Raw genomic sequence first — 22,712 nt, 5'->3', positions numbered from 1 at the left:
GACCATCATGGAGGTCCCTAGAATGCAGTCCTAATTTTATACTGGAATGATTTGCTTAGAGGCATCTTAAGGGAGAAAACAACATTCCATGACTGTTCTTCCAAGTAAGTACCCCTACTTGACAAACAATAGATGGACTATAAAAACTTAGGACATTTTTGTGGAAATGTAAAATGAGAAAAGGGGAGAGGAGGAAGCAGAAAAAAAGACCTGTAATTGATTTGGTTTCAAAACAGACACACGGGGCTTCCCTGGTAGTCCAGTATTTAAGAATCCACTTGCCAATACCGGGGACACGGGTTCAATCCCTGCTCTGGGAAGATCCCACATGCCTCAGAGCAACTAAGACTGTGTGCCACAACTACTAAAGCCCAAGTACCCTAGAGCCTGTGCCCCGCGATAAGAGAAGCCACTCAGTAAGAAGCCTGCACACCACAATGAAGAGTAGCCACAGCTTGACACAGCTAGGAAAAGCTCTCGAGCAGCAACAAGATCCCAATGCAGCCACAAATAAATAAATCTTACAGGAAAAAACCCCACAGACACAAAATTAAGGAAGTTTCTCTGAAGTTTTGTTTTCTTGTCTCCATCTTTTTATCGGCTCCACTGACAGCATGAAACCTGGAAACCTCTCCAGTACCTCTGAATTCCTCCCTCTGGAACTATCAGGGGATCCAGAATTGCAGCTCCTCCTTTTCTGCCTGTTCCTGTCCATGTACTTGGTCACTGTGCTGGGTAACCTGCTCATCATCCTGGCCATCACCTCCACACCCCCATGTACTTCTTCCTCTCCAACTTGTCCTTTGTAGACATCTGTTTCACCTCCACAACCGTACCTAAGACGCTGGTGAACATCCAGACCCAGAGCAAATCCATCAGTTACACAGTTACAAATCTGCTTTGTCCAGATGTTTGCTGGACTGGAGAATGGAGTGCTGGTGATGATGGCCTATGATCGATTTGTGGCCATCTGTCACCCACTGAGGTACAAGGCCATCATGAACCCCAAGCTCTGCGGGCTGCTGGCTTTGGTCTCTTTCTCTATTAGTGTTCTCGACACCCTGCTCCACACTCCGATGGCCCTGCGGCTGTCCTTTTGCACAGACCTGAAAATTCCCCACTTTTTCTGTGAACTAGCTCATATTCTCAAACTCGCCTGTTCAACATCCTCATCAATAACATACTTGGGTATTTAGTGGGATCAGCCTGTTGGGTGTTATTCCTCTCTCTGGGATAATTGTCTCTAATTGTCTCTTATACTCGAATTGTCTCTTCTGTCCTGGAAATCCCATCAGCTGGTGGAAAATATAAGGCATTTTTCTATCTGTGAGTCACAATTAAAAGTTGTTTCCTTGTTTTACGAGACAGGCTTTGGGGTGTACCTTAGTTCTGCAGCAACTCATTCTTCCAGAAAGAGTGCAATAGTGTCTGTGGTGTACACTATGGTCACTCCTATGATGAATCCCTTTGTCTGTAGCCTGAGGAACAAGGACATGATGGGGGCTTTGAAGAAATTCATCTCTAGAATATCATCTTTCCATTGATGTTCAGTTGCTTTGTACTTATATTCCTAGAATATAGACCTTCCCTGGTGGCTTCCCTGGTGGCTCAGAATCTGCCTGCAGTGATTGAATCTGCAGGTTCAATCCCTGGGTCAGGAAGATTCCCTGGAGAAGAAAATGGCAACCCACTTCAGTATTCTTTCCTGGAGAATCCCATGGACAGAGGAGCCAGGTGGACTACAATCCATGGGGCTGTAAAGAGTTCCAGGGGTGCAAAGAGTTGGACACAACTGACTGACTTTCAGAAAGTCTGACCAACTTCTTGAAATACTTAATACCAGAGATCAAATGGTTAAGGATGAGAATTTTTTTTTAATTAAAAAACTAGGGTTTCTCTTTTTTTAATTTCATTTTACTTTATTTTAAAATATTTATTTATTTGGCCACTCTGGGTCTTAGTTGCAGCGTGTGGGATCTAGTTCCTTGACCAGGGATAGAATCCAGGTCCCCTGCATTGGCAGTGCAGAGTCTTAGCCACTAGACCAGGAAAGTTCTCATTTTTATATTTTTTGGGGGTAAGAATTTTGGAATCAGACCACCTTAATTTGAATCCTACTTCTACTAAACAATAGCTCTGTGACTTTTGACAATTTACTTGAACTTTCTAAGCTCAGCTTCCTCATCTACAAAACTGGCATAATGATATTATCATATTTACTTCTGGAAGATTTTAATTACTTCAACTCTGTCAGTGAGAATGCCAGCCTTCATCAATAACAAGGTAAAAGTCTTGACTCCAGCAGGGTCAAATGATAAAAACAATTATCATCTTTTCTAACAGTGACTTCAAAGGTCTGGTAGGTCTAGGCACAAAAGCACAGGACTCCATTTCATTCTTCTTGCCTTCCTCTTAAGACTGGTCCCCTGATGCTCACCAATGGCTATAGCTGGGCAAAGACATTTCAGACACAACATGTGTGCGTGCTCAGTTGCTCCATCTTTGTGACCCTGTGGACTGTAGCCCATCAGGCTCTTCTTTGCATGGGATTCCCAGGCAAGAATGCTGGAGTGGGTTGTCATTCCCTTCTCCAGGGGATCTTCCTGACCCAGGGATCAAACCCACATCTCCTGCATCCATTGCATCTCCTACATTGCAGGCAGATTCTTTACTGCTGAGCCACCAGGGAAGCACTTTCAGATACAATCAGTTCAGTTCAGTTCAGTTCAGTTCAGTTGCTCAGTCGTGTCCAACTCTTTGCAACACCACGGACTGCAACACTCCAGGCCTCCCTGTCCATTACCAACTCCTGGAGTTTACTCAAACTCATGTCCATTAAGTCAGTGATGCCATCCAACCATCTCTTGCTCTGTCGTCCCCTTCTCCTCCCACTTTCAATCTTTCCCAGCATCAGGGTCTTTTCAAATGAGTCAGCTCTTCGCATCAGGTGGCCAAAGTACTGGTTTCAGCTTCAGCATCAGTTCTTCCAGTGAATATTCAGGAATGATTTCCTTTAGAATGGACTGGTTGGATCTCCTTGCAGTCCAAGGCACTCTCGAGTCTTCTCCAACACCACAGTTCAAAAGCATCAATTCTTCAGTGCTCAGCTTTCTTTATAGCCCAACTCTCACATCCGTATATGACTACTGGAAAAAACATAGCTTTGACTAGACAGACCTTTGTTGGCAAAGTAATGGCTCTGCTTTTTAATAAGCTGTCTAGGTTGGTCATAACTTTTCTTCCAAGGAGCAAGTGTCTTTTAATTTCATGGCTGCAGTCACCATCTGCAGTGATTTTGGACCACCCCCCCCCCCCCCCCCAAATTAAATCTGTCACTGTTTCCACTGTTTCCCCATCTATTTCCCATGAAGTGATGGGGCCGGACTCCATGATCTTAGTTTTCTGAATATTGAGTTTTAAGTCTACTTTTTCACTCTCCTCTTTCACTTTCATCAAGAGGCTCTTTAGTTCTTCTTTGCTTTCTATCATAAGGGTGGTGTCATCTGCATATCTGAGGTTATTGACATTTTTCCCAGCAATCTTGATTCCAGCTTGTGCTTCCTCCCGCCCAGCGTTTTTCATGATGTACTCTGCATATAAGTTAAATAAGCAGGGTGACAATACAGTCTTGACACACTCCTTACCCAATTTGGAACCAGTCTACGGTTCCATGTCCAGTTCTAACTGTTGCTTCTTGGCCTGCATACAGATTTAATATTGGCAGACACAGTAACTAGAAATAAAACTCTCTCCCTCTCCTTTGGTCTTTTTGCAATGCAAAAAGAATCTTGCCCAGGAGATGCTCCAAAGACATTGTTTTTATTATCAGCCTGAATTGGGACATGTTTTGCATTAGTTTCCTATTTTCACTGTAATGGACTTCCCTGGTGGCTTAGTTGATAAAGAATCTGCCTACAATGCAGAAGATCTGGGTTCAGTCCCTGGGTTGGGAAGATCCCCTCGAGAAGGAAATGGCAACACACTCCAGGATTCTTGCCTGAAGAATTCTGTGGACAGAGGAGCCTGATGGGCTCCAGTCCATGGGGTCGCAGAGTCAGACATAACTGAGCAACTTTCACTTACTCACTGTCATTGTAACACATATCACAGGTTTAGTATCTTAAAACAACACAAATGTTTTCTTTTGCAGTCTTGTAAGTCAAAAGCCTGAAATCAGCTACACTGGGAAAAAGTCAAAGTGTTGGGCTCCTTCTGAAAGTTCTGAGAAAAGAATGAAATGCAGAATTTGCAGGCGTTTTTTGTTGTTTTTGTTTTTTGCCATTCATCACGGCTTGCAGGATCTTAGTTCCTTGACCAGGGATTGAACCCTGGTTATAGCAGTGAGAATGCCAGGAATTCCCTAATCCTGGAATGCCAGGGAATTTCTCAGAGTTTATTATTTAACACATAAAGAATTTCTGTTCAGGGTGATGAAAATGATCAGGAAATGGATAATGTTAGTGGTCACACAACACTGTGGATGTTCTTAATGCCATGGAATTGTACATTTTAAATGGCTGAAATAATATTTTTTCTTTTTTAAAAGGAGAACCACTTTGAGTAGTAAACAAAATTCCATTTGTAACATAATAAACAAATATTCCATCAGTTTCTTCACAGTTAGTCCAAAGAACAAAGCCCCTGACTTAATTAGAATTTACATTTAACTTTAAATATTTTAAAATCCATCCAGGTCAACTTTGGAATTTTAATCTTGCCTGATGTATGAAATAGGGCAAAACTTGATTGACGGTCAAATTCCTACTTTTTCTCTGTTAGCAACTTTTGAAATGATAAATTTTATATCTATTCAAAGTGATTAAAATCTTGGAAGATAACATGCAAAGATATTTTTATGACCTTAGAGAAGTTAAGTATTTGAAAGAAGAGCACAGTCCAAAAGGGAAAGACTGAGAAATTCAAGCACTTTAAAAATAAGCTACTAAAACAAGTGATTCAAAAAATGAAAATTTATAATTGTTCTTTCAGGATAGTGAAGAAAAAAGCAAGGCAAGTAAACTTCCAGTGAAATATCTCCACATGTGACATTGCTCACTGCATCAATATCAATGTGCTTTTATTACTCAGTACAGAAATAAACAACTTTCAATATAGTCCAGCTCTCTTAAAAACCAATCCTTATCCTCTGCAACCACCATTCTACTTTCTGTCTTTACGAAGTTGCCTATTCTAGATACTTCATAACTTAAATCATATAATATTTGTCCTTTTTGGCTTGGTTTATTTCACATAGCATAAGGCTTTTAAGATTGTAATGCGTAATGCTGTAATGTGTCAGAATTTCATTCCTTCTTATATGGCTGGAATGAATGAATGAATGAGTTTCACATCTACAATTATAAACCATAACCAATTATAACTGATAGTATTGATTATGTGGATATGTCATTGGTTGTATCTAAAAAAAAAAGAATACTGTTGTCCAATTAGAGAAGAATGGTGTGTCCACATTTGCACTAGATGTGAAATATATATGAGCAGAAAAAGGTGGAACAGTGACTGGTGAATACCTGGCCTCATAGCATCAGGGACTCCACCACCCTAAACTCTTCCATTATATCTTCTTGGTCTTTAAGGATTTGCACTGGCCTAGCATCAGCATGATGATAAAATTGTTTGACTAATGAGGAGCTTTGGGTATTGGTCCTCCAAAGGTACAGAGACTAAAAATTGTCAGTGACAGCCTCACTCAACAGCACTTCCTCAATAATATCAGCACACATGTGCCTCCTCCTGGAAATGACCCTCCTCCCTGCCCTGCTCAGGAGCCTACTGCTTCACTCAGTCCATCTCCTCTTTTTAAAACTTCAGCTTCCATTACTCAGCATCTAGGAGACGTATCATTGCATCTTTTCAAGGGTCCGTCATTACCTAGTAAAGTCATTCAGGTAAACCTTCATTCCTGCTTGGCAATCAAGAGAGGTGTTTTACCGCAAGTTTAACCAGGGGAAATTGTGAGAAGAGGACATACATAAAATTATTAGAACCAAGGCATCCATTTGCCTCTTGCCTGTCTTCTATTTTCTCAACATGTTCCTTGTATCTTTCCTGTAATCTTCAAACAGCTCTTATTCTGCCAGTCTCCTACTGCCTCTCCATTCTCAAAGACTGTTTGCCTTGTCAGCAGGAATGTGCTTATTTACAAACATGGTGATTGTTTTCCATGTTTTCCACGTTGCTGCCGTTTAACTTCCTTTCTGTAGCGATTCAGGGAGGAGGCTTGGGCAGTGTGACCGTATCTTGTACTTCTGGATTTTTGACACAGCTCTGTATTATCTCTGTTGCCAGGCTGTGAGGTCTCTGGGGAAGGAGGTGATGATTCAGGTAGACTCATCAGCCCTGATTACCTGCTTCTCCTAATAAAGTTACCAAATGTTATTATAAAAATAATCAGAACAACATAGCGTAATTTTATCTTTTAAGATAATTTATAATTTATTTATTTTTGGCTGTGCTGAGTCTTCATTGCTGAGAGGGCTTTTCTCTAGTTGCTGAGGACAGGGGCTATTCTCTAGTTGCAGTGTGCAGACTTCTCATTGCAGTGACTTCTCTTGTTTCAGAGCACAGGCGCTAGGGCACGTGGGCTTCAGTAGTTGTGCGTGAGCTCAGCCATTGCAGCTCCCAAGGTCTAGAGCACAAGCTCAATAGTTGTAGTGCATGGGCTTAGTTGCCTCGGGGCATGTGGGATCTTCCTGGATCAGGGATCGAACCATGTCTCTTAAATTGGCAAATGAATTCTTGACCACTGAGTCACCAGGGAAGCCTGATGGTGTAATTTTAAAAATGGCTCAACTCCTTCCATAATTAACAAATGTTGACACACTGCTTTTAGTAATTTCAAGTCTTTATTCAACGTAATGAAAAAATGTGTGTCCCTCTATTCCATTACTTCCTTTCTCAAATTGGTGTTTGCCTCTGGCGATACACCTGCAGCTGAACTAGGGGCCACATCTTTCCCATCAGATTTATCAACAATATGGAACCAAGAAACCACACAGATGTTTCAGAATTCTTTCTCATGAGACTGACAGAGGACCCAGAATTGAAGACCATCCTCTTCAAACTGTTCCTGTCCATGTACCTGGTCACTGTCCTGGGAAACCTGCTCATCGTCCTGGCTGTCATCTCTGACTCCCACCTCCACACCCCCATGTACTACTTCCTCTCCCATCTGTCCTTTACAGACATCTGTTTAAGCACAACCATGATCCCAAAGATCCTAGTGAACATCCAAGCACAGAGTCAGAGCATCACTTTTACAGACTGCATCACCCAGATCTGCTTTGTTCTGACTTTTGTTTGTTGGGAAAATTTTCTCCTTTTAGTAATGGCCTATGACCGCTATGTGGCTATTTGTCACCCAATGAGATACACTGTCATCATGAACCCTCGCCTCTGTGTTCAGCTGATTCTACTCTCCTTGTGCATCAGCATTGCGGACGCCCTGCTCCACAGTCTGATGGTGTTGCGACTGTCTTTCTGCACAGACCTGGAAATCCCCCTCTTCTTCTGTGAAGTTGTTCAGGTCATCAAACTTGCATGTTCTGATACCCTCATCAATAACATCCTGATATATTTTGTGGCTGGCTTATTTGCTGGTGTTCCTCTTTTTGGAATCATTTTCTCTTATATTCAAATTGTTTCCTCCATTTTGAAAATGTCATCATCAGGCAGAAAGTATAAAGCTTTTTCTACCTGTGGCTCTCACCTCTCAGTTGTTACCTTGTTCTATGGGACAGCTTTTGGGGTGTATATTAGTTCTGCAGTTACTAATTCTTCTAGGAAGACTGCAGTGGCTTCATTGATGTACACGGTGGTCACTCCTGTGATGAACCCCTTCATCTACAGCCTGAGGAACAGAGACATGAAGGGAGCTTTGAGGAAACTCATTGGTAGGGTACCTTCTTTTCTGTAAAGTGTCATTGGGTTTGGGATGGGTTCACTACAATGAATCAAAGTAAAAGGAATGCTAATGAGATAGAAAGCCTGCCTTTTTCACCACCAGGTTCTTAAATGAATACATAATATGATAGCTAAATGCATTTTAACTTAGGGTTAATACCTGACTTGCTTTTTTTTTTAGCACTGATTTTTTAAAGTTTATTTTGTATTGCACTATAGCCTATTAACAATGTTGTGAGAGTTTATAGTGAAGGGACTCAGCCATACATATACATGTATCCATTCTCCCCCATACTTCCTTCCCATCCAGGCTGCCACTCAACATTAAGGAGAGTTCCATGTGCTATACAGTAGGTCCTTGTTGGTTACCCATTTTAAATATGGCAGAGGGTACATGTCCATCCCAAACTCCCTAACTATCCCTTCTCCCCATCCTTTCCTCAGCAACCATAAGTTTGTTCTCTAATTGTAGGACTGTGACTTTTGACAAATGATTTCTATTCTCTAAAATAGATTTCTCCAGTTAGGGTACATGGAAGCTGAATCTGAGGCAGATATTCTTGGTATGGTCATTTCATGGGGAATGTTCTCAGCACAAAGAAAGTGGGGAAAAATATTAATTTATCTTTATTATAGAAAGTGGGAAAGGACTTAAATCTGTGGTCATGCAGAAATGTATCCTGCTCGATTCTATGGACAGCACCATATGAATTGAACCTTAGATGTCAGCCTACTGTGAGACATAGTGGCTGATCTTTTATACCCCAGTTCAGGAGTTCCTGAGACTGTACTGATATATTGGACATGTGTGATCCAATATTTACATCCAGAATATTCAGCTTCATCAGTTGTAAAAAATTGCTATGATTAGATTATCTCAGTAGTTTGAAATGACGGTGAAGTTTTTGAACTTGATCTGTGGGGAAGCCTTTCTTTAAATAAGGGAAAGAAATACTGACTCTAACATGCCCAAACTATAAAGATAGTTATCTCTCATGACAAAGATTTCACAGGCAGAAAATGTGCAGGAGCAGAAAAGTAGAGATTCATTCATTCCTCCATGACGTGGCTTCATGCTAGTGTTGATTCCCCTCATGGGCCCAGATGCCTACATCAGATGCAGGCATCATATCTAGACATGGTTCCCAGAGGAAAAAACCCAACTGTCCTTCCCCGAGTCTGTTGTTGACCGAGGCTTTATTTATAATATACACTTACATGGTATCATCCACAAGATTGTGTATGCGTGCTAAGTTGCTTCAGTCATGTCCAACTCTTGGCGACCTTATGGACCGTAGCCACCGAGCTCCTCTGTCCATGGGATTCTCCAGGGAAGGATACTGGAGTGGATTGCCATGCTCTCTTCCAGGAGATCTTCCCAACCAGAGATCAAACTCAAATCTCCTGTTCTCCTGCATTGCAGGCAGATTCTTTGCTGCTGAGCCACTGGGGAAACCCCCACAAGATATTACCTTCTATCTTATCACTGAGACTATGGTCATAAGTCACCTCCTTAACTAATTCCTGATATGGGGAAAGTAATTCCATTGTATGTATATAATACATTTTGTTTACCTATTCATCCTTTGATGGACACTTGAATGGACACTGCTCCTACCCCTTGGTTATTGTAAATCATGCTACTATGAATAAAGGTATGTAAATATATCAGATGTTTTATTAAATTTGTTTTTAGAATTGTTATTATTATCATTATTTTTGGCTGCACTGCTTGGCTTGTAGGATCTTTGTTCCCTGACTAGGGATCAAATCCAGGCCCCCACAGTCGAAGCTCAGAGTCCTAATCACTGGACCATCAGAGAATTCCCTAGAATTGTTATTTTTTAACTAGACACTTTCCTGTCTCTCTTTGAAAATGCTATCTATACTCACGATTTAATCTTTCAAAAATTTAGTTTTAAAATGATCATACAGCAAAATGCCCTTTTTGTGTGCGGCTCTCTGTGTTTTAAGACATACATTGATTCTTACAACCACCGCCACAGTCAATATACAGAGCAGTTACATCATCTGCCAACAAACTGCCCTGGACTAGACTGTAGGCACATGGTCCTCTGTGTTTGTGAACCACTGTGAGCCACTGATCTGCTTTTTAGCCTTACTTTTTTGTGCTTTTCATGATATCATATAAATGAAATCATACATCCCCTCAACCTGTGCATGAATACTTTGAGTAGTTCACTCAAAATAGCCCAAGACAAAATCAACTCACATGTACTTCCGTGGATATGCATAAGTAAACTGCAGTTAAATCTTTATAATAGAAACACCAGTAAAGAATAACTGAGACAGGCAGCAACTTGAATGATTCTCAGTGGCATTATGCTGAGTGAAAGAAGCCCCATGCAAAAATCAAACGTTTATTTAAAAAATCTTATCCTGGAACAAACTGATGATCTGATTCTTGGTTTGGTAGGTTAAATAGTTTAGGATCATATTCTTCCTGATATTTAAAATTTGAATTGTAGATTCATTTTACTTGCTAGGTTTTTTCCTCTCTCTCCTTCCATTTTTGTATTCATACATTATCACCTAACAGATTTACAGTTGCCCTTGGCAATTACCAGTCCTCTAGCCTTGAATTCAGACTGATAACTAGTCCTTGATACTCAGTGATTTTGAGAACATCACCAAATTCACCTACCAAACCACTGACTAACCTGATTCAGTTCTGCCCCGGGGGCTTCTTTTGAAACTTTCTGTTGTTCTAAGTCCAAAGTTGTGGTCCTAGAAAGAGTCCCCAACTCTTGTGTTCACTCCCAATTCTCTCCACAAATGCCTTTGGCTTTTTAATCTTTATATTTCTAAGTCTTTTGTATTTTCTATTATTTTATGTGTTCAAAGCAAATGAGGTTAAGATAGTAAGGGATGACAATACAAGGCTATCCTGTCTCATGTTGGTTTTAAAATATCAAGAAACTTGTATCTTCGCTAGTTCATACAGTAGCAGTTAACAGTGAAAGGAGTTAATTGACAAACAGGTGAAAATCTTTTTTTAAATTTTTTATTTTGTATTCGGGTGTAGCACATTAACAATATTGTGATAGTTTCAAGTGAACAGTGAAGCAACTCAGCCATATGTATACATGCATCCATTCTCCCTCAAACTTCCCCCCTCTCCAGGCTGCAGCATAACACTGAGCAGAGTTCCCTGAGCTATACAGTAGGTCCTTGTTGGTTATCCATTTTAAATATACCGTTGCTGCTGCTGCTGCTGCTGCTGCTGCTGCTGCTAAGTCACTTCAGTCGTGTCCGACTCTGTGCAACCCCATAGATGGCAGCCCACCAGGCTCCCCCGTCCCTGGGATTCTCCAGGCAAGAACACTGGAGTGGGTTGCCATTTCCTTCTCCAATGCATGAAGGTGAAAAGAGAAAGTGAAGTCACTCAGTCATGTCTGACTCTTCGCGACCCCATGGACTGCAGCCTACCAGGCTCCTCCATCCATGGGATTTTCCAGGCAAGAGTACTGGAGTGGGGTGCCATTGCCTTCTCCAGTTAAATAATGGATAAAATATAATTAAATGTACTGAGATTATCAGTCCTGGGTGTTCATTGGAAGGACTGATGCTGAGGCTGAAACTCCCATACTTTGGCCACCTCATGCGAAGAGTTGACTCATTGGAAAAGACCCTGATGATGGGAGGAATTGGGGGCAGGAGGAGAAGGGCACGACAGAGGATGAGATGGATGGATGGCATCATCGACTCAATGGACATGAGTTTGAGTGAACTCTGGAAGTTGGTGATGGACAGGGAGAGCTGGTGTGCTGCAATTCATGGGGTCGCAAAGAGTCAGACACTACTGAGTGACTGAACTGAACTGAACTGAGATTATGCTTGACCACTGTTGTCTTGGGATGACATTGTAACCCCTTACAGCTTTATGAAAAGTTAAGTGATGAACATGAGCCAGTACGGATGCAGAAAAGTCCACTTGGCCTCATGGGGTCAGAAAAGCAACCATCTTGAATTTCTCCCATGTACAGTTTTGATCCTAAGGATTTGCATTGTCCTGGGATCACAGTGACAATGAATTGCCTGGTTAATGAGGAGCTTTGGAAATTGAATCTCCAGGGTTCAAGCCTGTGATCTGCCTATGACTACCTCAATCAACTATACCTTTTCTAGGAAAGTAGTAGCACACCTGAGACTCTTCCCATAAATGATCCCTCCTGCCCAGGAGCTGGTGACTCACTCAGACCTTCTGTTCTTCCTAAGGACAGCTGTTCTGTATGGTACATCAGAGATGTCAAGCATCTTTCCACTGTGATACCAACAAGGTAGCCTAAATTCCTTTAGTGAATATTTGGTGTTTTGGTACAGGTTCATACAGGGGAAGCTGTGAAAACAGCATATACATCAGATGATTAGAGCCCAATCTCTCTGCCTAACATATGACATCTTTACCTTTTTTATATTTGTACCAATATTTGTAAGCATATTTGATTTACTAATATGAAACTCTCTATATGACCTTGTACTTCTTTCTGATTAGAAATCTTCCTGTTCAGATACAGGGTGACTTTTAAAGAATTGTCCAACATTTCTTTGTGCATCTGTCATTGTAGGGGAGGGGAGAAAAGTTGATAAGTTTCATCTTATCTTTCCATTTTTGGTTCTTGACATACCTATGTATTATTTCTTTTCCCTGGTCCTGAGGTCACTGGGGATCCAGGCAAAATTTTCAGTGGCCTCCCTCATCTGTTTCTCTTTATAAAATTACTAATTTTTTTACAGGTCTTAGTTATAGCATATGGGATCTAGTTCCCTGACCAGGGATCAAACCCAGGCTCTCTACATTGGGAACACAGTGTCTTAGCTACTGGACCATCAGGGAAGTCCCCTAATGTTTCAAATAATCAGAACAGTACAGTTAATTTATAAAAGAACCATGTCTTTATCCTTTCTAGAATTAACTGCTCATGCTCTGATATACCAACTTTGGGTATATTTTTTTTAAGAACAGAAAAATATGCATGCAAAAGGCATTACTTTTCCCCTCCCTTCATTAATCTCCTTCCCTTCCCAAGACGGTGTGGATCTTTGTGATACTCCTGATGCTCATCTAGGGATCGCAGGTTTCCATGTCTTTTTTAACCACATCTTTTTCATCAGATCATCAACAACATGGAATCCAGAAATCACACATGTTTCAGAATTCCTTCTCATGAGACTGACAGAGGACCCAGAACTGAAGACCATTTTCTTCAGCCTGTTCCTGTCCGTGTACCAGGTCACTGTCCTGGGAAACCTGCTCATCATCCTGGCTGTCATCTCTGACCTCCACCTCCACACCCCCATGTACTTCTTCCTCGTCAATCTGTCCTTTACTGATACCTGTTTAAACACAACCATGATCCCAAAGATTCTAGTGAATGTCCAAACCCAGAATCAGAGCATCACTTACACAGGCTGTCTCACCCAGATCTGCTTTGCCCTGATTTATGTTAGTTGTGAAAATTTTCTCCTTGGAGCAATGGCCTATGACCACTATGTGGCCATTTGTCACCCCCTGAGATATACTGTCATCACGAACCCCCACCTCTGTGCTGTGCTGATTCTCATCTCATTATCCATCAGCATTGCGGACGCCCTGCTCCACAGTCTGATGGTGTTGCAACTGTCCTTCTGCACAGACTTGGAAATCTCCCTTTTCTTCTGTGAAGCTGTTCAGCTCATCAAGCTTGCCTGCTCTGACATCCTTATTAATAATATTGTCCTGTATTTTGCAGTAAGCATATTAGGTGGCATTCCTTTTTCTGGAATCATTTTCTCTTATACTCAAATCATTTCCTCTATTTTGAGAATGCCATCATCAAGCAGAAAGTATAAAGCTTTTTCTACCTGTGGGTCTCACCTCTCAGTTGTTTCCTTGTTCTATGGAACAGGTTTTGGACTGTATATTTGTTCTTCCATTTCTGAGTTCTCTGGGAAAACTGCAGTGACTTCATTGATGTACACTGTGGTCACTCCCATAATGAACCCCTTCATCTATAGCCTGAGGAGCAGGGACATGAAAGGAGCTTTGAGGAACCTCATTGGTAGTGTCCTTTCTTTACTGTGATGTGTCCCTGAATTTGAGATAAGGCTACTAGAATAAGGCCAAATTAGAGGATTACTGATGAGCTAGACTGCCTGACTCTTTCATCACCAGGTTCTTAAATGAATATATAACATGATGGCTAAGTGCATTTTAATTTAGGGTTTAAACCCAACTTATTCTTTGTCTAGCTCTGTGATGTTTGACACAAAGTTTCAGTTCTCTAAGATAAGGTTTTTGGTTAGGGCCAAGAGAAGCTGAGTCTGAGGCAGAGGTTTGTGCTATAGTAGTTTCGCTGGGGAATGTTCTCAGCATAAAGGATATCAGAGAAGGTGAAGGAAAGGATTTAATCAAGTTTGTGGTCATGCAAAGATAGATTCTGTCTGATTCCCTAGATAGCACCCTGTGAACTGCACTCTAGAATTAAGGCTATTGTAACACATGTTGGCTGCTCTTTCACACCCCAGTTTGGGAGTTCCTGGGGTTGTTCACTGGTAAATGGGACATGCGTAAGCTGATATTTGCATCCACAGTATTCAGCTTCATCATCTGTAAAGTTGCCATGATTAGCTTATCCAGTCATTGGAAAAGATTGTGAGCTATTTGAACTTGATTAGTGAGGAAAACTTTCTAAAGGCAGGCTACAGTCCATAGGATCACACAGCGTCGGACATGACTGAAGTGACTTAGCACACAGCACATACATCCTTGCTCTAATATGTTCAAACAGTAAAGATAGTTATCCTCATTATAAGAATTTCAGAGGCAGAAAATATGCAGGCACAAGAGAGTAGAGATTCATTCATTCCTCCATGGAGAGGCTTCATGCTGCAGCTGATTCCCCTCATGGATTCATACGGCTGCATCAGATGGAGGCATCATACCTCGAGGTGATTCCCAGAATCCAAGACAACTGTCCTTCTCTGGGTCTGTTGTTGACTGAGGGTCTATTTTTAGTCGCTATTTCCATGGTGTCATATTACCTTCAGATGGAAAAGTTGGTACTGAGGTTCTATAAATGAAATAATATGCCTACTGTATTCTCATTTTACTCTTTAAAATTGTGGTAAAATGTAAAACATAAGAATTGCAATTGTGATGTGTTTCAAGTGTGCCATTGTGTGTCCTATTAACATTCACACTGCTGTGCAGTCATCAGCACATTCTGTTTCCACCTATTTTCCTTTTTGGCTGTGCTGGGTCTTTGTTGCTGTGTGGGCTTTCTCTAGTTGCAGTGAGTAGAGGCTACTTTTCCTTGTGCTGCTCATGCTTCTCATTGCAGTGGCTTTTCTCTCTCTCTGTCTCTCCCCCCACCCCCCCACTGGCATGTTTTTTATTTATTTGTTTTTTAATTGAATGATAATTGCTCTACAGAATTTTGTTGCTTTCTCTCAAACATCAGCAAGAATCAGCCATAGGTACACCCATGTCCCCTGCTCCTGAACCTCCCATCCCACCCTTCTAGATTGTCACAGAGGCCCTGTCTATGTTCCCTGAGTCATACAGCCAATTCGCATTAGCTGTCTGTATTACATACGATGTTGTAAGTTTCCATGTTACTCTCTCCATACATCTCACCCTCTCCCTCCTGCCCATCCCCGTGTCCATGGGTCTGTTCTCTTTGTCTGTTTCTCCACTGTTGACAGTGGCTTCTCTTGTTGCAGAGCACAGGCTCCAGGCACGTGGGCTTCAGTAGTTGTGGCATGCAGGGTTAGTTGTTCCACAGCATGTGGGATCTTCCCAGGCCAGGAATGGAACCTGTGTCCCCTGCATTGGTAGGCAGATTCCTGACCACTGCACAACCAAAGAACTCCTCCACCTATTTTTCATCACCTTTGACTCTCCCCATGCCTCAGTCCCTGGCAATCTCTGTTCCCTTTTCTGTCTCTATAAATGTTTCTAATCTAGAAAATTCTTACAATATATGTCATACAATTCATACAATATATGTCCTTTCTTCTTTTTCAATTTTTGATAGTGAAAAACTAAAAATACAGCAAAAATTGAAAGAATGATACAATGAAAAACCATTTATGGACTGCTTGCATTCAACAGTTACTATTTTGCAATATTTGTTTTATCAGTTCAGTTCAGTCGCTCAGTCGTGTCCGACTCTTTGCAACCCCATGAACTGCAGCACGCCAGGCCTCCCTGTCCATCACCAACTCCCGGAGTTCACTCAGACTCACGTCCATCGAGTCCGTGGTGCCATCCAGCCATCTCATCCTGGGTCGTCCCCTTCTCCTCCTGCCCCCAATCTCTCCCAGCATCAGAGTCTTTTCCAATGAGTCAACTCTTCTCATGAGGTGGCCAAAGTACTGGAGTTTCAGCTTTAGCATCATTCCTTCCAAAGAAATCCCAGGGTTGATCTCCTTCAGAATGGACTGGTTGGATCTCCTTGCAGTCCAAGGGACTCTCAAGAGTCTTCTCCAACACCACAGTTCAAACGCATCAATTCTTCGGTGCTCAGCCTTCTTCACAGTCCAACTCTCACATCCATACATGACCACTGGAAAAACCATAGCCTTGACTAGACAGACCTTAGTCGGCAAAGTAATGTCTCTGCTTTTGAATATACTATCTAGGTTGGTCATAACTTTTCTTCCAAGGAGTAAGCGTAAGGAGTAAGAGGAGCTAAAAAGCCTCTTGATGAAAGTGAAAGAGGAGAGTGAAAAAGTTGGCTTAAAGCTCAACATTCAGAAAACGAAGATCATGGCATCTGGTCCCATCACTTCATGGGAAATAGATGGGGAAACAGTAGAAACACTGTCAGACTTTATTTTTGGGGGCTCCAAAATCACTGAAGATGGTGACTGCAGCCACAAAATTAAAAGATGCTTACTCCTTGCAAGAAAAGTTATGACCAACCTAGATAGTATATATTCAAAAGCAGAGACATTTATCAGTCTACATATACTAATTTTCTTCTTTCTTGTAGTGTTAAAATACACATTGTATAAAATTATACCACCCTAATTATTTTTAAGTTCACAATTAAAAGTGTTCAGGATAGGAAATTTTTCATCTTGTAAATCTGAAATTCAGTTTCCTTTAAACAGTAACTCTCCTTTACCTCATCTTCCTAACCCCTGTAACCACTGTTTTACTTTCCTTTTCTATAAATTTCAGTATTTCAGATACTTCTTGTAAGTGAAATTTGTCTTTTTCTGATTGGCTTGTTTCACTTAGTTTAATGTTCCCAAGCTCCATGCACGTTGTAGCATGCGGCAGGCTTTCCTCCCTTGCTAAGAATGAATAATATTCCATCATATGTATATACACATTTTGTTTATCAGTTCATCCTCTGGTGGACACTTGGGAAGCTCCCACCTCTTGGCTATTATATATAGTTCTCTTAGGAATAAAGATGTGTATACATATATATATATTTCATTTTAATTTCTAATGCACAGGTTCCTTTTTGTCTTTAAGAGTACTGTCTGTGTGTGTGTATGTTTGTGTGTGTGTGTGTGTATGTGCTCAGTCATGTCTGACTCTTTGTGACCCCAAGGACTGTAACCCACCAGGCTCCTCTACCCAAGGGACTTTCCAGGCAAGAAGGCTGGAGTGGGTATATATATTCAGTTGGCTATACCCAACTGAAAACAGAGTTTCAGAGTTTCTTACTCCAGGGGATCTTCCTGACCCAACGATCCAACCTGTGTCTCTTGCATCTCCTGCATTCTTTACCAGTGCTCCACTATCTATACTTATGTTTTAATCTTTCCAAATTTTATTGTTAAAATATCATACAATTTAATGCACTTCTGTGTACTGTTCTTTATTTTGTTTTTAATTAATAAATTAATTTTTTATTTAGAAATTTTTCTTTGTGGAAAGCTTTTCACTGTTAGTTGAAGAGATTTTTAAAAAATATTTATTTATTTATTTGGCTGTGTCGGATGTTAGTTGCATCATGTGGAATCTTTTGTTGTGGCACACAGAGTTTCCAGTTGTGGTACATGGACTTACAAGCTCTGAGGCATTTGGAATTGTAGCTTTCCAACCAGGGTTCAGCCTTTGTCCCCTGCATTACAAGGTAGATTCATAACTACCTAACCACCTAACCACTGGACCACCAGGGAAATGCCTACTTTTAATTTTTATTTTAAAAAATTATTCATTTATTTGGCTGGGCCAGGTCTTAGTTGGGGCATGTGGGATCTAGTTCCCTGACCAGGGATCAAACCTGGGCCCCCTGCATTGGGAGTATGGAGTCTGAGCTACCGGACCACCAGGGAAGTCCTTGGCTGTTTATATTTCAACTCATGTATCAATTCTTAGAACCACCACTACACTCAGAATACAAGGCAGTTACACCATTCATTGATAAACTATCTTGTGTTATACTGTAATCACACATTCCTTTGTCTTTGTGAATCACTATGAGCCACTGATCTGTTCTGCATCCTTACAGCTTTGTATTTCTCATAATACCACATAAATGAAAGCATATATCACCACACTGTTCATAAATACACTGGCTCTTTTCATAACTGACCTAAACAAAAACATGTGTACTTCTCTGAACAATGCATAAATAATGTGCTGTATTATAATAGAAAGGAGCAATAAAAAGAGTTAGGTATTGATACTCTCAACAACTTGTATAATTCTCAAAGGTATGCTGAGTGAAAGAAGTCCCCTGTAAAAAGCAAACATTTATTTAAAAATTCTTATCCTGTATAGCCTTTATGGAAAACAGTATGGAGATTCCTTTAAAAACTAGGAGTGAATTGACCATATGACTCAGCAATCCCACTACTGGGCATATACCCTGAGAAAACCACAATTCTAAAAGGTACATGTACCCCAGTGCTCACTGTAGCAATATTTACACTAGCCAGGACAGGGAACAAACCTAGATGTCCATCAGCTGATGACTGGATAAAGAAGTTGTGGTATATTTATACAGTGGAATATTACTCAGCCATAAAAGAGAATGAATTTGAGTCAGTTGTAGAAAAGTGGATGAACCTAGAGCCTGTCAAATAGAGTGAAGTAAGTCAGAGAAAAACAAATACTGTATATGAACACATATATATGGAATCTAGCAAAATGGTACTGATGAACCTAGTAGAGAACGAGCTTGTAGACACAGTGGGGGAAGGTGAGGGCGGGATGAATTTAGAAAGTAGCATTGACATATATACACTCTCATGTGCAAAACAGTTAGGAGGAAGTTGCTAAACCACACAAGGAGCCCTACCTGGCGCTCTGTGATGACCTAGAAAGGTGGGATGAGGGGAGGGGAGGGAGGGTCAGAGGAAAGGGATATATATAATTATGACTGATTTGCATTGTTGTATGGCAGAAAGGAACGCAAAACTGTAAAGCAATTTTTCACCAATTAAAAAAATAAAAATTTTAAAATCTTACCCTAGAGTGGATTGATGATCTCAGTCTTGGTTTGATATGTTAAGCTTTTTGGCACCTAGCTCTTCCAGGCTATTTTGAAGTTTGAATTGTGGATTCATTTTAGTTGCTATGTTTTTTCCCTTCCTCCGTTTCTCGTGTTTTATCATGCAACAGCTTCACAGCTGCCCTTACCAAAAACTAGCCTTGAGTTCACTCTAATAACTAATTCCTGCTGCCCACTGATTTTGAGAGTATAAAAAATCCAGCCACCATACCATCAGGTAGCTTGATTTGGTTTTGCCTTTGAGGCTTCTTTTGAAACTTTCTACTGTGTTAAGTCTAGAGTTAAGGTCCCAGGCAGTGGGGTCCCAGGCAGTGTCCAAGACTTCAAGTTCACGCTAATTTTTCAATAACAAACCTCCACGAGCCCTTGGCTTTTAACTTTTTATACCTCTATGACTTTTATACTTTTCTATTATTTTATGTGTTTGAAGCAAAATACACTAAGATGGTCAGGAGTGACTTTACAATGCCATCTTGTCTCCTGTTGGTTTACTATATCATGACAGTTGTAGGTTAACAAAATTCATACAGTAGCAGTGAAAAATGGAGGGAAGAAATGGACAGGCACATGAAAACAAAACATTGATCTCCTTAAAGATGAAAAATATTTTAATTAACATTAATGTGGAATACCATCTCCAATTATTGGGTAAAATCTAAATAAATATACTGAGATTAAATCTGCACACTAGTGTTTTGCCATGACATTGGAACCTCTTGCAATTCCATGAAAAAATTAAGAGATGGGCATGAGCCTGCACAGACACAGAAAAATGAATGGTGTCCACTTGGCCTCATAGAGTCAGAAAATCGGCCATCTTAAATTTCTCTCATGTAGTCTTCACCTTAAGATTTTGCACTGTCCTGGGATTACAGTGACAATGAATTGGCTGGTTAATGAGGAACTTTGGAAATTGAATCTCCAGGGTTCAAGACAGTAATATGCTTGTGACCACCTCAGTCAGCAGTCTCTCTCAGGAAGGAAGAAGCGCAACTGAGACCTCTCATAAAGGATTCCTCCTGCCCAGGACATGGTGACTCACTCAGATCTTTTGTTCTTCCTAAGGACAGCTCCTCTCTATGGTACCTCAGAGGTGTCAAGCCTCTTGCTATTGTGATCCCAGCCAGGTATCACAGGTGATATCCCTTTGTGAATGTCTGGAAATGAGGGCAAATATTTTGGTATAGGTTTATCCAGGAAAGGCTGTGAAGACAGTACCTACATCAGATGGTTAGAAACCAGTCTCTGCCTAACTTATGTCATCGTCACACTTTTTTTTTTGTATTTTGTACCAATATTTGTAAACATCTGTTTTACTAATACCATATTCTTTGCTGTGACCTTGAGCTTTTCTTCCTGAGTAGAAATCTGCTTGTTCTACAATGGGGTGACTTTTTTTCAGACTTTTGTTAACTGAAGTGTAGTTTTATTTTTTTAATTTTTATTGGAGTATCGTTGTTTTACCATGTTGTATTAGTTTCTGCTGTTCAGCAAAGCAAATCAGTTATAGATATACCCATGAAAAAGTGAGCGCCTCTTTTTTATATTTCCTTTCCATTTAGGTTACCACGGAGCATTAAGTAGAGTTCTTTGTGCTATATAGTAGGTTCTTATTAGTTATCTGTTTTATACATAATGGTGTATATATGTCAATCCTATCTCCCAATTAATCCCATTCCCTTTTCCCCCTTGGTATCTATAGGTTTATTCCCTACATCAAATAATGTAACTTTTTTTCTTCTGACATCTCTGTGTTCCTGTGGTGGTGTGAGTGGGCAGAAAGTTTGGTAATTTCACCTTATCTTTCCTGTTTCTTGATATATCTTTATATTGTTTCTGATGCATGGTACTGAAGTTGCTGGTTACATAGAATCTTCACTGCCTCCTTAGCCTACTGTTTCTCTTTAAAAAGTCACCAAATGTTTTTAGTAAGCAGAAGAGCACAGATAGTATAACTTAAAAATACAACCAAGTCTTAAAACTTTCTAGAATTGTTTGTGCTTTGAAATATCCACATCATTTTTTTTAAAAGGAACCCAGGAATAAAAATGCATAAAGAAGGCATTCCTTTTTTGTTCCCTCAGTTTGTCTTCTTCCGTTCCCCAAGTGGCATTTACCTCTTTCAATACCCTTGATTCTTCTTCAAGGACTACATATCTCATTGTCTCTTTACATCTTTTTAAAAGAATATTTATTTGGCTGCACTGAGCCTTAGTTGCAGCACTCAGAATCTTCTAGTTGTGGAATCTAGTTCCTGGCAAGGGATTGAACCCAAGCCCCTTGCATTGGGAGTGTGGGGTCTCAGCCACTGGATCACCAGGGAAGTTTCCTGGTTATCACATCTTTTTAATCAGACTCATCAACAGCATGAGTCACAGCATCAACCACACAGATGTTTCAGAATTCCATCTTATGAGACTGACAGAGGATCCAGAATTGAAGACCATCTTCTTCAACCTGTTCCTGTCCATGTACCTGGTCACTGTCCTGGGAAACCTGCTCATCGTCCTGGCTGTCATCTCTGACTCCCACCTCCACACCCCCATGTACTTCTTTCTCTCCCATCTGTCCTTTACAGACATCTGTTTAAGCACAACCATGATCCCAAAGATCCTAGTGAACATCCAAGCACAGAGTCAGAGCATCACTTTTACAGGCTGCATCACCCAGATCTGCTTTGCCCTGACTTTTGTTTTGTGGGAAAATTTTCTCCTTTTAGTAATGGCCTATGACCGCTATGTGGCTATTTGTCATCCACTGAGATACACAGTCATCATGAACCCTCGCCTCTGTGTTCAGCTGATTCTACTCTCCTTGTTCACCAGCACTGCAGACGCCCTGCTCCACGGTCTGATGGTGTTGCGACTGTCCTTCTGCACAGACCTGGAAATCCCCCTCTTCTTCTGTGAAGTTGTTCAGGTCATCAAACTTGCATGTTCTGACACCCTCATCAATAACATCCTGATATATTCAGCAGCTGGTGTATTTGGTGGCATTCCTCTTTTTGGAATCATTTTCTCTTATATTCAAATTGTTTCATCCATTCTGAGAATGCCATCATCAAGCAGAAAGTATAAAGCTTTTTCCACTTGTGGGTCTCACCTCTCAGTTGTGTCCTTGTTCTATGGGACAGCTTTTGGGGTGTATATTAGTTCTGCAGTTACTGAATCCTCTAGGAAGATTGCAGTGGCTTCCATGATGTACACTGTGGTCACTCCCATGATGAACCCCTTCATCTACAGCCTGAGGAACAAAGACGTGAAGGGAGCCTTGAGGAAGCTCTTTGGGAGAATATCTTCACTGTGA

At 40.8% G+C, this 22,712-nt stretch overlaps 3 protein-coding genes and 1 pseudogene across 3 annotated transcripts; all 4 read left to right on the top strand.

The window, feature by feature from the left end:
* The first annotated feature begins 614 nt into the window (after positions 1-614).
* LOC128050496 (olfactory receptor 7G3-like) lies at positions 615-1,544 on the top strand (annotated as a pseudogene).
* Positions 1,545-6,976: 5,432 nt separating this feature from the next.
* Positions 6,977-7,936, top strand: LOC128051565 (olfactory receptor 7G2-like). Its single transcript, XM_052644193.1, has one exon. The coding sequence runs from the start codon at positions 6,998-7,000 to the stop codon at positions 7,934-7,936; it is 939 nt and encodes a 312-aa protein (XP_052500153.1). The 5' UTR covers positions 6,977-6,997.
* A 5,129-nt stretch (positions 7,937-13,065) lies between these two features.
* LOC128051570 (olfactory receptor 7G1-like) lies at positions 13,066-14,008 on the top strand. The gene is given in 2 exon segments (XM_052644197.1): positions 13,066-13,091; positions 13,093-14,008. Coding segments are annotated over 2 exon segments (936 nt in total). The 5' UTR covers positions 13,066-13,071.
* Positions 14,009-21,773: 7,765 nt separating this feature from the next.
* Positions 21,774-22,712, top strand: LOC128051560 (olfactory receptor 7G1-like). The gene has a single exon (XM_052644188.1). It carries the CDS (start codon positions 21,774-21,776, stop codon positions 22,710-22,712), a length of 939 nt encoding a protein of 312 aa, XP_052500148.1.

Source organism: Budorcas taxicolor, chromosome 7 (genome assembly GCF_023091745.1).
Source record: "Budorcas taxicolor isolate Tak-1 chromosome 7, Takin1.1, whole genome shotgun sequence".
In the NCBI taxonomy this organism is placed as follows: Eukaryota; Metazoa; Chordata; class Mammalia; order Artiodactyla; family Bovidae; genus Budorcas; species Budorcas taxicolor.
Note: the sequence above shows the minus strand (reverse complement) of the source record. Positions and strands in the feature narration are given on the sequence as shown.

Excerpts from the sequence above, each read along its gene's own strand:
- LOC128051565 (XM_052644193.1), top strand. The coding sequence starts at position 6,998 with ATGGAACCAAGAAACCACACAGATGTTTCAGAATTCTTTCTCATGAGA.
- LOC128051560 (XM_052644188.1), top strand. The coding sequence starts at position 21,774 with ATGAGTCACAGCATCAACCACACAGATGTTTCAGAATTCCATCTTATG.